The following is a 14708-nucleotide window of genomic DNA, read 5'->3' on the forward strand; positions in this document are numbered from 1 at the left end:
CTGAGCCAGTCAGTCGTATTGAAATAATTATGCACTAATTCAAAAGTCCAAAAAATTATCCTCTCAGGAAAATATAGGCCCTATTGTTTCATAATGAAACAGCTGTTGCACAAGTAATTCAGCCATTTTTGAAGCGAGTAGCCTGGTAGAACGATAGAAATACGTAATGTAGCCTATTCGTTTCAATGCATATTTTTCATATTTAATTACATAATATTTCAAAAGTCAAAAATCAATCCAATCAGAGAAATATATGCCCTATGTTTTCAAAGTCATTCAGGACATAATGGGGGTAGGCAGGGTTGAGCATGTGTTGCATTGAAAGTCATATTGGGTTATCTAAACATTATGGAGATGTGCTATATGGCCGTTAGCCTAGTGGGGAAGTAGCCTACTAACTGAATTATGTGCTGGACCTTCAACTGTAACCTAGCTTTATGAGTTCAAGTCCCAGTGGCAACTTCAATAATAATGTGTTGCCTTCGTCTTGCTATAAAATATAGGCAGTTACTGCCAGTCGAATTGAGTTTACTTGCTCAACGACACCTCTTGGCGGCTATTGTGCAACACTGAATAAGGAGGTGGTCAAACGGTCCTCTAAAACTTTGCTACCGCTGTCGTTTCGCGAAATATTTAAGTTTGGATGACTGTAGTAGGGATTTGCGGATAATGGCTGGTTCCTTCGTGCCAGAGAGAATCCTTACAGGCCTGCTCAGCTCTCTGGTTCAGACATTAACCACTGGCCTCTTGGGGATCCACGGGGGCTCTCTCCCCCCTCTAGAATTAACAGAGGGTTAAAAGCTTTGTTGGGCTTTTGTATTTTAAAGTACACACTTGCATCAGTTTATTGTTTTAATGCCAGACTTCTCTAATTGGAAGTCTGAAAGGGAGACATACTTTTTATTAGACTTTTTAAATGATTTCGTCACTCTCAGGCATCACTTAACAGGCTTCCATAATCAGTGATGAAAAACTGTGGGGCTGCTAATTGGGGCTTCTAATTGTACAGCGAAAATAAGGGAAATAATGACATAATTAGACTTGGGATACTATTTGGTTCCAGTTTCATGTCTTTCTGTTCCAGAAGAATGGGAGGGGTGAGTGTGTTGGGAGAAAGATCTGGGGAATGAACAATTGAGATACAGCAGTAATCCCTGTAGAGGTGGTTCAAACTGTGTGTACTATGCTCTAGTCCTACAGTGAGAGAGAGAGAAAGGAAGGGGGGTATGGAGAGAGAACGATTGAGAGAGAGGGAGGGAGGGTAAAATTGGGTAGAATGATTCTAGATCCATTGTCGTCTGATCAGAGTAGATATACAGTAGACATAGTCAGTCCCATAATAGGCCATTCTCCTGTCATGGTTTTCATGTGCTCTGATACTATAATGGATACTATAACATTTGCTGCAATGTCATATCATGAGCCTCGCACACAATATCTCTCTTTTTTTTTCTTGAGTAAATAGTGTAACGAGGCCAGGCCTGGCAGTGTGAGATCCCATCTAAGTGACCAAAGCTTTTAGATCTAATGGTCCTCCTTTGAGTATAGGGTTTTCGATTCCGGTTCCAAACGATTCTCAATTCCGATTCTTTGGGGTCAAAAAAGGTTGCATGCCTATTTCAGAGGACTTTTTTTTTTCTTCTTTTTTTTAAATATTTGGATAATCCATGAGTTACATTTACACAATGACTAACTTACTGTGTGTGTGTGTGTGTGTGTGTGTCAAAAACAGTTCTTACAAGTTCTGTTGCATTTTGCCCTGCACTAAATAGTGTGCTGTGATTGTAAGGTACAGTAGTGGTCCTGTGAGATGCTGCTCCACCCATCACATGTGAGGGCCACAACTTGACTTCAGTGATAACATTGGACTTCTCTGTTTTGTACCATGATGGGATTAGCTGGTTAGCTACAGTAAACAGTCTCTGGTAGGTGGAGTGTATTTTGGGTTGATGGTTTTCATCATATCTCTGCAAACACAAAAACAAACATACTGTAGGTTAGGGTGGTGGGTGGCTAGCCAGCTATAACTGACTTGTGGGTAGCTAGTTAGCTCATTAGTGCCAAGTAGCTATATTTCTACCTGTAGTCGGCTAGCTACCCACGACCCTGACAGCTAGCCAGCTAGAACTAGCTTGTGGGTAGCTAGCTAGCTCATTAGCGCTAACTAGATAGCTTTCGCTAGCTACCCACGACCTAACAGCTAGCCTATTTAAGAGCTACCTTAGCTAATGGCTCTATTGCTTACCTAAACGTCAATGATTCCACATCTGAGAAGGGATGCAGCCTTTTGACAATATAGGCAGAGACTTTTCTGTGGCACTCTTCTTTTTGTTATTTGGGTATCTTTCCCTTCGTCGCTAGGTGAACGGAGTGACCATTGCATATTGTGGCATCACTGGAGGTGGCGGATAAGCTGGCTGGCTAACTCGCAGACGTTCGTCTAATTAAAAAATACATAAAAAATGCATAGACTATCGTGATTATTTGCATTCCACCCACCGTTTGAGTAATTCCGTGAAATACGTGTTCACCATCTGAGATATTATTGAATTTTCACTTACTTGACTGTGATGAGGTGCTAGCCTGAGGGTCAGAGGACAAGGACGAGGTGAGAGGACGAGGCGAGAGGACGAGCGGAGAACGAGGACGAGGCAGGAGAAACGGAGGTCTCAGAGGGAGGCATCAAAGACAGTACATTCTATGTTTTCTACCATGCATACGAAGGTGCTTTATCATGTTGGTCGTGCACCCTTTCGCGCATGTAATACATTTTCCACAAATGTGGCCGGACTTTAGAACGCGGCCGCTTCTTCATGATGGCGAGTGCAAGAACGTCTTCTTTATTTTATAGGGGCTGCTCGGCGGACCGGAAACCAAAAATAAAGCACAAGTGAAAATTGTTTTAGAACCGTTTGGGAGAACGGAAATTAAAACGTTTGAACGATTCCAATGGAATCAAAATTTTGGAAGCGGTTCCATTCAATTCTCGATTCTCGGTGCACAATCCTATTTGATTATGACTATGAATATATCGATACATGAAATACATTATTTCACCAGGGGACAAAAGCTCATAATGCATCATAATGAAAACAGTGATTGCTTTCATACTGGTACTGTGATCCCTGTCAGGGAAATTGAGATGTGTTGTCAGGTATGCATCAGCTCAGAATGTTTAACGTCTGGTCACCCATATACCCCCCCCCCCCCCAATCTCAACGAATGAATAATGTACACTTATAGCAGAGTATCCCATGTTCAACATGATTGTCCCCTTCCTGATCCCCCATTACTGGTGACATGCTGGCCGGCTTTGACCCTGGGCTGCTAACAACTCTTATTGGAGAGAGCTGTAATGTACTTTCTGATGAGGGGCTAGACCTGGAATGCTCCCCAGGTGACCAAAGATTATGTAATTAACTCTGGACATTTCAGCCTCTCTGTCATCCAGCCATCTTGTGTATTAACATACCCCCTGCACCCCCACCCAATCAGTATCTGGCCACATCTACAGTACCATGTTAATGTGCAGTACTGTAGATCTCCTTAGTCCACCTGAGAGGAATGATATGGTGGTCAGCTTTGATTGATGGAACAGATACCATAGGCCTCTAGAACCTGACCTCAAGCCTGTTGGGCTGCTTACCTAAGTAGATGGAGGGTTGAACATCCATCTGTGGACAGCAGGTGATCTTAGTTACAGTATGTGAAGGGAATCTGAGAATCTAATCTCTGATTCAGAGCACAGATTTCTCCACATCAATACCATCAGCAGAACCACAAGCAGACACGGGTCCTTTCGTAGCCTACTGTAAAATCCGTCTAGAGACATAACACACTGCCAAATCCCTCTGGGGACATAACTTACTGTTAAGTCCATCTGGAGGTACTGTAGGTAGGTACAGTAGGTAGGTAGGTACAGTAGGTACTTGATTAATCCCCAGGGGAACTGTAGAGACAACAGGTGTACAGTACATAATATAATCACTTGAGTTTTGAAGTGCAAACATGTTTCAGGAGCAAGCAGGTCTCCTCCCTTAATTAATTATGCAACATCAATTTGTTTAATGGACACAAACACTTTGAGAGGAGGAGGATGTGATTGCTTCCTCTGGGAAATTTCTGCACACTTCACCACAAACGTTATGTAATAATGCCGTTTCGGCTTTATACAGCCCAGTAGTGTACTCAGTGAATTCATTTGCACATTAAATTTTTTGGCCTTCCCCCTGCTGGGAGTGCTAGTGGCAGTCTTTGTGACTCTATAGACCCATTTCACGTGACTGCCATATTGGTTGAGTCTGACGTAATAGGGTGGGAGAATGCGGAAGTGCCCGTTGACTCCAATGTTAAAAGTTCATTATAAAAACACCACTTCAAGAACCAAAATAGTCAAAATAACAGGCTGAATACAGTAACGGAATTACAAACTCATCATTACTAAACTCCGATTGTTTTTCCTTACCATAGTTTTCGCGTTTGTAAATACATGGAAGTGAATCAGCGATAGTGAGCCATCAGCTACATTCACTTCTTGAAGTGGTGTTTTTATAATGAACTTTTAACATTGGAGTCAACGGGCACTTCCGCATTCTCCCACCTGATTACGTCAGACTCGACCAATATGGCAGTCACGTAATGAAATAAGCGTATTGAGCGTCTCTGTATGAAGTCACTGTAGTGGTGTCTGTGAGCTGCTGATCAGCACAGTTGTGGTACTGGACCTAGTGGAACAGTGCAGACGTGTGTGGGTGGTGTATGAGAGAGGATATGTGTGGGGAGTGTATGTCAAGCTGGCTGGGTGGAGGCCTACAGCAAGTACCTGTATTAATTGGCCCTAACTGAGAGACACAGAACAACCACTTGACTCTAGACAGTGAAACAGTGTGAAACAATTAGCTCATACTGTAGCCTTGTCTCCCTTGTTGACATACAGTAAGCAACACAAAGCCCAAAACACCAACACCCTAATTGTTGGCTCGTTGGACAGGGTGTACCAGTCATCATAAAGATGTGGTGTTCACACTGACCTAGTCTGGAGTCAAGCGGCACAAAACATGGGCAGAGGGGCGGAGCCAGCACATAAGCCTACAGTGTACCTTTCAAATCCAGCTGCATTTGAACATTATTTCATCTGGAGCGTATAGTCGGGACTAAATGGAAAAACTAATTTAGGTAATACACTTTTAGGTAATACACAGTTTGTTTAATAAAAACCCCAGTGAAATGAGAGTTAACGTGGAAGAAAGTCCAAGTAAATCGCACCTGTGTGCCAGATATGCTGCCGACAGCCCGCTAGAGTGCAGGACACGTTAGCAATACTTGAATAGTGGAAATCTGCGGTCAGTGACCAATCAGAGGCCAAATCGGCCTCTCCGCAGTCCACCGTCTACGCAGGCCAATCTGCATCTTGTTGAAAATCCGACCGGATTCTTATTGGTGTCCACAAATAGCTTGTTTCCAGAAGTTAATGCCACTTCCTTTGAAAACTACGCTATGAGACGCAAGTGACACAATAGGCTGAGCTGGCGAGTCACTACTTTAAGCACGGAACCTTAGTGAAGAGAATGAGCTTCCATATGTTCCATACATTATTAACTGACTCAACTGGTAGAATAAGCCAAGAAATCAGTCAGACAGCTCCCGGTCACTTTCAGAGTTGGCCGATGAGCTACAGTACTCATACCACACCGACCCATTGTCAGATCCCCACTTGTCTTTGCTGACTGACGGGGTTAGTGTGGTTTGGGCCTAAAAAAGACATCTGCTAGACATACTGTATTTTTGCTCAGTTTATGGCTAGCATGAAGCGATAAAGAATTTTCAGCAACCATTTATTGCCTCCAAGTAAATTAAGCTTGCTTTCTCTTGGCCATATGCATCGAGTCCTATTCCACAGGGGACCTGGCCAATTGCGATTGATTAGACGTGTCAGTTGATCTCAGGAATCTGAAATAGCATAGTTGAATTATGAGGGGAAATTGGTGCTGAAATTGGAGAGGGAGTCAGAGAGTGGAATTGACTTTCATCCACAATGAGAGTCCCAAATAAGATCCATCTCAGGACGGAGCCATTGCTATCCAAAGGCATCTGAACTTGTCTCTCCTCTACAGTGTTGTTGATTGTGAATGAGTTTATTGCTGTGGTGGGCAGCCACGAAACAAGGTCTGAAACTCCTCCCCTTCCTGTCAGGGAATGAATCTGGAACAACAACGCCATGCAAAAAGAGTCTCATTTTTCATTTTCCCATTATTATTGCCACTAAATAGAAACCTGCAATTATCCCTGTTTAGTACAGTAGGAACGGAGTACCAACTAGAGGTCTTCTCGGGTCTAAAGTGTGGACCCGAAACCGAGATGGACCCAAGACATTCGTTCCGAGATCCTACTAAATCCGATCATTTTTTTAAATATGTATACCGGACCCGATTTTGTCCGAGAGCAGGAGTAGGACAGAGACCCGAGACCCAAGTCGGATCGGGTATTTTACGGATCCGACAGGCAGTAGTAGCAAGTAGCAGTAGCATTAAAAAAAACAAAAAAAACATGTCACTTTCTCTGCCCTGAAGAAGACCAGTGCGGTCGAAACATGTTGGTTTTTAGATTTTTAGCCCAAGATGATTAAATAAAGGCTTTTTTCTCCTACCTTCCTCGCCTTCTGATTTTGAGTGCCTGGGGACCTGCTGTTTTTGCATTGAAGTTTCCCTCCCAAACCCCAAGAGCACCTGAAAGACTCCTATTACCTTGTTCTCACCTGAGCGCCAAGTTGAATCTGCTCTAGTTCTAGTTCTGGCAATCATGTGTTTGTAATTCTGAAACTGTATTCTGCTTGTTATTTAGACTATTTCGGTTCTTGAAGTTAACAGTGGAGTCAACAGACACATACGCATTCTCCGGCCGCAAAACAGCAGCAAAACTTAACACATACTTAAAAACATAATTTAAGAATTTAATTCAAATAATATCAACTGAAACAAGAATGACTGTGCCCCTTTAAGAAGAGGAAATTAATCCATACATTATACCTAGCCTACAACAAAGCTTCTAAGCTCAGGGGTTTGAAAGAACCCCATTCATACATTGGCAACGTGAGCTACAGTAGCTTACCTTGTTGGTACAAGGAATTTTCACGTCAAGCTTTCTAAAAGTTGGTGATTCTACTATTGACAGAGGTTGAATATCTTCGACAACATGCTCTGCCACAAATCTACAGTATTTACTGTATGTCTCAGGGTTCAAACGTGGTATATCAAGATCCAGAGAAATAATCTCATTTTTTGCTGTAGACAGTTCCCCCCTCTTCCCCATACATACTGTAGATTGCACTTCACTATGTTGTTGCACTTTGATGAACACATTATCTCAAGAAAGGCTTAACAGAATTTGTTCATATTTGGTTAAAATGTCCAGTTGGACTCAAGGATGAACTGATTACATTGTGGGGGTCAAAGGTCAAGGGTCACTGACCTCACAAAAGGTGTTTTTGGCCTGCTGAACACGATATCTCAAGAACGGCTTGACAGAATTTGTACATATTTGGCCAAAATGTCAAGTTGGACTTAATTAGATTAATTGGATTAGATTTTGGTAATAAAACAATTGGTGCGACCAAATTATGTGCTAAAAAAGTTGGTAGCACCAGTGCCACCAGTGGAAATGGTTAGTACATACACACACACACACACACACACACACAAAGACACACTCTCTGCCCGGGATCTGCTATTGGGATTGATCGTTGACACTACGAACCAACTATGCTTCTGAGGGGGGAACGATCTAACCGTGACATAATTGCATAATTGGGTTTATATTTGAAAGGGAGGCACAGATGGACTGCACTTAGTCAGAGTTTTTATAAGTATGTTTCAGTGTGAGAGCTTACATGTGCCAATTTATGACTGATTTACAGTATATTGCAATTACATTTTATTATATTAGTCAAGAAACTATGTAGGTGTTTCATTTTTCCCTTCGGCATCGTAAAAACATCAAAAGAACACAGAACGTGGACGTTTTTCCTTGGTGGAACAGATGGAGGCATTAAAAGCCAATTGTTCATGGACGTGAAAGACAACAGAAATAGAGTGAGTGGTTGTTATGGTGATAATTATAAAAGGGGGCAGATGGCTTCGGGGGATATCAGAGGCCGCCTGTGTATTTTTAGTAACACCGCAGCACACCGCAACCTTTTACAAGCACATACTCAGGCTCCATCAGTGCATCCATCAAGAGCCCTCCCGGTCTTAAGTGGTCTCTGGGTAGTGTGTGCTTGTTAGACCCCCGGACCCCTGTCACCTGGCTCTCCAGGAGCTCTCGCTGCCCCAGCATAGGCCCCAGATGAGGGAGCGACCCGGACCACGTTCTGTGGGGGGAATATTACTGAGCTCTTCAAACAGACCTGGCTCAAATTACTAGTTGAAATTAATTGAATTACTTATGTGCTTGATGGAACCAAAGGGCTGTACCTTTAGACTCAAGCCTCAAGCACACAATAAAGGCACTGAAAGGGTTTCAAATAGTATTTCAACCCAGGTCTGTCTTCAGAACACCGAAGAGCATGTGATTGGACAAAGATTGGACTTCTGCTGCCGACGCTAGTTTCTGTAGAGAGTACAGAGACTGAAATGTCACACTCCTGTGATGTGTGATGAGCTTGCCATGTGAAAAGTGACCATTTCTGCTGATTCCTCCGCTTTTCTCCTTTCTCCTGTAAAATATTAATGAGGACTGCATTCATGAGCTGACTTGAATATGTGAATAGGAAAACTGGACGATCGCCACTTCTCCGAACTCCTCTCTACCTAAGATCTGGCCGTGACAACGCCGGTGTGGCCAGAGATCGCTTAATCTCTGAGTTTGATCAGCGGATTAATCTCTCTCTCTCTCTCTCTCTCTCTGCGCTGCCCTGCGCCGACGAGGGAGTGCTCTAGCCAGGGCCGAGCCTGGTTGCTGTGGTGATACCGCGGCGCCGAAGCCCCCCCTCCCTCCATGCGGAGTGTGACTACACCAGCAGCTGCTCCAGGTTACTGTGTGCACACATCAGAGCTGCAGCAGCGGAGGCTAAACGTGTTACGTAACATGCTATCGTACTCATCACGTGTGTGGGTGAGAAATTTCAATCGGCTCCGATGGCAAACCACCAGCGAATAGGCATACCATATGCGTGTATTTTGATCTTTTTTACGGTCCGTCACTAAATGGGAAGATTTCATACGGCATGTGCTTATCAAGATGTATAAAAATATAAGTAGTTGAAAATTCTCCACGTGTAACAAGTAGCAGTCCTCACGCTGTTGATCAGATGGGAAAGCAACAGATAACTTGTTGCAGCTGCAAAGAAATACGACAGCTGTTGTAGCGGTTTGTCGCAGTGATATTTCTCTCTCTCCCTCCCTCCCTCCCTCTCTCTCCCTCTCTCTCTCTCTCCAGCAGGGTCACCCGCTAGCTAGTCTGCTGGCATTTACTTATGTACAGTACGTCTTGGCCTGTTGTATTAGCACAATTCCTCTGTCAAAAGTACTTCCTTTTCTCCCTCCCTGTTCTGCTACTTTCGCTATTTTCCCTCCGTTCCTCTCTACGGTATGATATAGTAGCAGTTTGTGAAAGAGAGGGGCTATTAGTCACCCGTTACCCCTCTCCTGGCTCCCTGTCTTGTTAACTAGGGGGTTCTGCTGTGCCACCTGAAAACACCCAACCCTTTTAATAGAGCCTATTCATTTTGCCTCATTGGGTCCTTGTTACCCCAGCAGCCCTGAGGATAGGTGTGTTTACCGAGCCACCCCGCCCCCCCCCCCCCCCTCCCCAAGGGGTGGAGAGGGGGGCCCGGCCGGGGGCGGAGGCAAGAGCAGGGCGTTTTAGAATGGGAGGGGACAGAGGCACCTACAGTATGCAATGAGGCAGCACCGGTTTGTCATCTCCTGGTAAAACCTCTCTTGGAAGATGCCAAAAGGCCTAGGGAGAGGAGCCAATCAGAAGCCTAGCTTCCTCCGACTTCAGTTTGTTTATTGGTTACGAGAGGCACAAATCAGGGTCCATTATTTATTTAGAGGTGATGGCATGTTTATCGTGGTGGTGGTGAGACTGTCTGCATCCATCTGTTTCACGGCACCGTGTGTTGGAATTATGTAAGAACATAAGCAGAATGACGGGATGCGTTAAATATAACATACAATTTTTGGAAAAACATTTTGAACATGATGCCATTGAAGGCTTCCACCACCTTTCATACTAAAATCTCATACTATTTGCAAAAATTAGTTTAGCGTAATTTGTAGTAATACAGCTTTGCTTCCTCTGAACCATATGTTCCCATGTGCTTGTCTTAACTAGAGCTTGCCTGTGTCGTGCCGTACCAGAGAGCAGAGAAGAAGAACACTGTCATACATGGGCAGCAGAGAGAGCGTTAACGTGTAGGGGGACTCTTCAACTCATCACACACACACACACACACATACCACACACACTACACATCCACATACAGGCATGCGCACACGCACACACACACACCACACACACACGGACACACACAGGCCCTTCCCTTTTGTTCACCTCTAATGTAGAGGAATTTATCTTATGTTATCCTATAATTTGCACATCTCCTAGCAACAAGCCTTTGAGCAACTAAATATAACTACTTAGGAAGGTGTTGCATTAGGGCCAGCTCCACTGGCTGTGAAAGCGCTATGCATGAACAGTATGCTTTGTGTTTGTGTGTGTGTGTGTGTGTGTGTGTGTGTGTGTGTGTGTGTGTGTGTGTGTGTGTGTGTGTGTGTGTGTGTGTGTGTGTGTGTGTGTGTGTGTGTGTGTGTGTGTGTGTGTGTGTGTGTGTGTGTGTGTGTGTGTGTCAGTGCATTGTCCCACAGGTGCCGAGCTGTGTGGGCTAGCTACAGTTTGGGCCAAGTGAACATGAAAAAAATGCACTTGAAATCATCTCCACACATAGTGGCTCACCAAAGCAAATGTTTAATTGTCCAGCTTTTATTTGAATTGGAAAAAAAATCCAATCAAAATCAAGTTACCAATAAAACAGCTATGGCCCCAGCTGGGAAAATGCCACACAATTGACAGTGACATTTCGGTGTTAGAATTAAACTGATAATTGTTTTACTACTGTATTTGGCTCAGATTTCCGTGTTCTGTAAGGGTTCCCCTTCCCTAAAGTTGTGTCCTCCCTGGAGTTCACTCATACAGCAGGCCTCGGGGGCCCACAACCTCCTCCTTGTGGCTTCGGGGGGAGGCTCCCTGGCTGCCCCCTCTCTGGGCCCGCTGCCCCACCCCATGCACTCGAAACGCAACCCTGCTCCTTTCATCAGCCTGCCACACACGACTGGCAGTGGTTAGCATACTGTAGCCACAGGCATGGGAAGTGGAGAGAGAATGACAGTTTGTGTGTGTGTGTGTGTGTTTTATTTAGTTAGAGGTGGGGCCCTGGGATCTTGCAGAATGTTTTGTGAGGGGTCTTATTCTCCCCCCACCTCTCAGGAAACCAAAGAGGACTTTTGAGCTCAACAAACAAACAGCTGTCTGTCGCAGACTCCACCTGAGCCAGATGGTGGTCTGCAGTAGCACGGTTGGCGATACGTTGGCGAAATTGAATTTACCCCTCAATGCTGTCAAAGAGGGAGAGAGGGAGGGAGGGGGGGGTACAGTACAGAGCGGTGAATGGAGGTGGGGCAGGGGAGAGACGGTTTTGTCCCGACAATCTCATTTGTACCTTCTTGACAGAAATTAGTCATGCATGAGATTGATAGGGCACCTTTTGGAATTCATTTAATACCCACAGCTCCTGCACTCTCCATTTGTGTCAATAAAATGTATTTTGGTGCGAACAAGCGTATTGATTCCCTCACAAGAAACAGTGTGATTGGCTTGTCATGTGAAGGCTGTGTTCTGATTAATGCAAATGAAGGGGAGCCCAGAACGGGAAGCAGATGAATGGGAGAGTTCCAGGGTCTGTTTGGAGACAGAACGTTGGACAAGGCATCCAATCCGCTTCTCTGACTCGGCTCTGTGACACATTTTAAGACCTCTGCTGTTGCTTTATGATGGCCTTTTTGACCTAAAATGTGTATGAATCTAACATTTTCAATTTACAGCTCTATTTTTTAACAGTACAATCAGCCAAGTCAGCCAACTCAATTCTCTTGTTGTTTGATAAAAAAAAAAAGGGGGGTTAAACCCCACGCTATTGTCCCTCCCAGTCTTAACATGGCCTAGCTCTTAGAACAGGGCCGATGTCCTACCACCAGGCCTGCATCCTACCACCAGGCCTGCATCCTACCATCGGGCCTGTGTCCTACCACCGGGCCTATGTCCTAGCACAGGGCCTACATCCTAACACAGGGCATACGTCCTAACACAGGGCCTACTGTACGTCCTAACACAGGGCCTACGTCCTAACACAGGGCCTACTGTACGTCCTAACACAGGGCCTACGTCCTAACACAGGGCCTACGTCCTAACACAGGGCCTACTGTACGTCCTAACACAGGGCCTACTGTACGTCCTAACACAGGGCCTACGTCCTAACGTTTACACTCTCTCTCTCTGCCTTACAGATGTGGTGGTGAACGGGAAGCCATGCGACTGTGACATCATCGCGGACTGTAAGGTCGGCGACGCTGTGGCCCTGGAGGTGAAACTGACCAATCGGAGCAGCAACGCGGTGGGCCCCTTCGCCCTGACTGTGGTGCCCTTCCAGGATTACCAGAACGGCGTTCAGAACTACCATCTTCAGGATGCCGTCACCTTCATTGGCTCCAACACCTTCTACATTGACACGGTCAGTCAGCCTGGCTTGGCCGCTGGCGGTTACTCTACCTAGAACATGATATGGAGAGTAAAAGCTCTTACTCATATTCTGTAACAACCCCATTGCCTGCTGTTGTCATTGGGATGGAATGGAGAGAGGTAGGGGAACAGCAAGACATTTCTTGGGATTTGCTGGTGATGGAAGGGTTAAAGCTAGACCCGACAACCTGAAGGGACAGTGGGCGTAGTCATGACCTTTGATTGGTTACCACGCAGCCAATAAGCCACCTGCAAAGACCAGGCGTGCACAAGGGAGACTGAACACTGTTAAACCTGTACATGCTGTACATGTTCAGAGGTGAAAGTCTTCATTTTCTTCCCAATATCCAATAGACCCCCTGATTCCTCTCTCGTTTTCAGGTTAATCCCATGGAAAATGCCATCTGCGTGGGCGCCCTGCTGTTCCTCTACACTGGGGACTTCTACCTGAATATCAAGTTCCAGGACGATAGTGCGGACCGAGAGCTGCCCCTAGCCTGGTTCTGCCTGCCCAGCGTCCACATCAAGGCCGTGGACGCTCCCATGGAGGCAGGGGCCTAGAGGAGCCTGGGGACTGGAGGAAGCACTATGGGCCCTGGTTGATGAAGATTCAATATGAACTACATACTGCACTGGCCTAGTCATTGTCACATTTGAATATGTGCTGCTACTGTACTTTTTATGTATTTTCTTAGGTATTTATGGTGTGCTGCTGTACGTTAACGCATGTATACAGGTAGGGTGCAGAGGGTGTCAAAGTTTTATAGAGAATCACTTTGTCAATATTCAATATACTTCTGATGTTTCTATCATTTATGTGTGATTTTTTACTATAATGTTTTGCTTTGAATGGCTTCAATCCTATATTCTTTCAATTTACAGTACTGTGGTTGGAAAATAAGCGTAACCATTCACGTGAGCAGTGAATCCCTCATCACGACACTGCAAGGCCGGGTTGGATACAACAGCTAAGATGATCTAAAGCAGCTTTTTGAATGGAATCTGATAGTTGACCAATATCTAACATCATTCATTTCGGAAACTGGAGTGATCAAGATTTAACATTTCAAATTGGATGAAGAGACTTAAGAGGAGAAATGCACTCTAGAACTAGCATCTCGTTGTTGTGTCTAAACCCAGCATGAGACCACCGAGATATCTTAGATATGAGAAGAATGCAATACACTTGGGTGTATTGAAGTACAGTTTGTCAATGAATATTCTATGTGAGGCACAATTATTTGTTTCAGCAACTGCGATAAACTTCTGTACTTCTCTGTACCTCCTTCTGTAAAATGCAACATGTAAATAAAATATTGACTGTACGTACAGTACTTCTTTGAGAATTTTGGGGTAAAAGTGAATACGATTTTAAAATATCTTCAGGTTAACCCCACTGAAAATGCCATGTGCATAGGAGCCCTGCTGTTCCTCACCTCGACACTGATCTCTTATCTGTAATCTAAAGAGAGAGTTTATAATAATTGTTGAAGTCATGTCTTCTGACTACTCTTGTAAGATTTGCATGGTTTTGTCTGTTTCGCATGTAGTCCACGGCTCCACTTTTCCACAAACACCCACACAAACACACCACCGATGGGCTGAGATAAATTTATTGCGAGCCCCCTGCTGTTCTCTCTGGTGTGTCTTGCGAGTGCTGGAGGGCTTCACAAACCCATTATTATGATGTTGAAGAAAGTTTCCTCATCAGCATGCTGCCGTAATGCAACTGCCTGTAGGATCTGACTTGAGCAAGCTACAGTAAGCACTGACAGCTAGCCTTTCTGGAGGTACTGTATATTACAAAAGACTATGGCGTATTATGAAAAGATTTAGCTCAGAAATGATGATGAGGTGGAAAAGGTACAATATCTCTACCGTTCGTAGTGTTCTGGATTAATGAGGTCTCGTTTCAT

At 44.6% G+C, this 14708-nt stretch overlaps 1 protein-coding gene across 1 annotated transcript in view; it reads left to right on the forward strand.

Annotated features, from left to right (window-relative positions):
• The window catches only part of trappc9 (trafficking protein particle complex subunit 9), a 247302-nt gene extending 233213 nt beyond the window's left edge, over positions 1-14089 (forward strand). Inside the window, exons 22-23 of the mRNA XM_084455432.1 lie at positions 12561-12784; positions 13174-14089. Coding sequence (XP_084311558.1) covers positions 12561-12784; positions 13174-13353 — 404 coding nt within the window. The 3' untranslated portion in view covers positions 13354-14089. The remainder of the gene's footprint in view (positions 1-12560; positions 12785-13173) is intronic.
• Positions 14090-14708: the final 619 nt, after the last annotated feature.

This window comes from Borostomias antarcticus (genome assembly GCF_949987555.1).
Source record: "Borostomias antarcticus genome assembly, chromosome: 21".
Lineage (NCBI taxonomy): Eukaryota > Metazoa > Chordata > Actinopteri > Stomiiformes > Stomiidae > Borostomias > Borostomias antarcticus.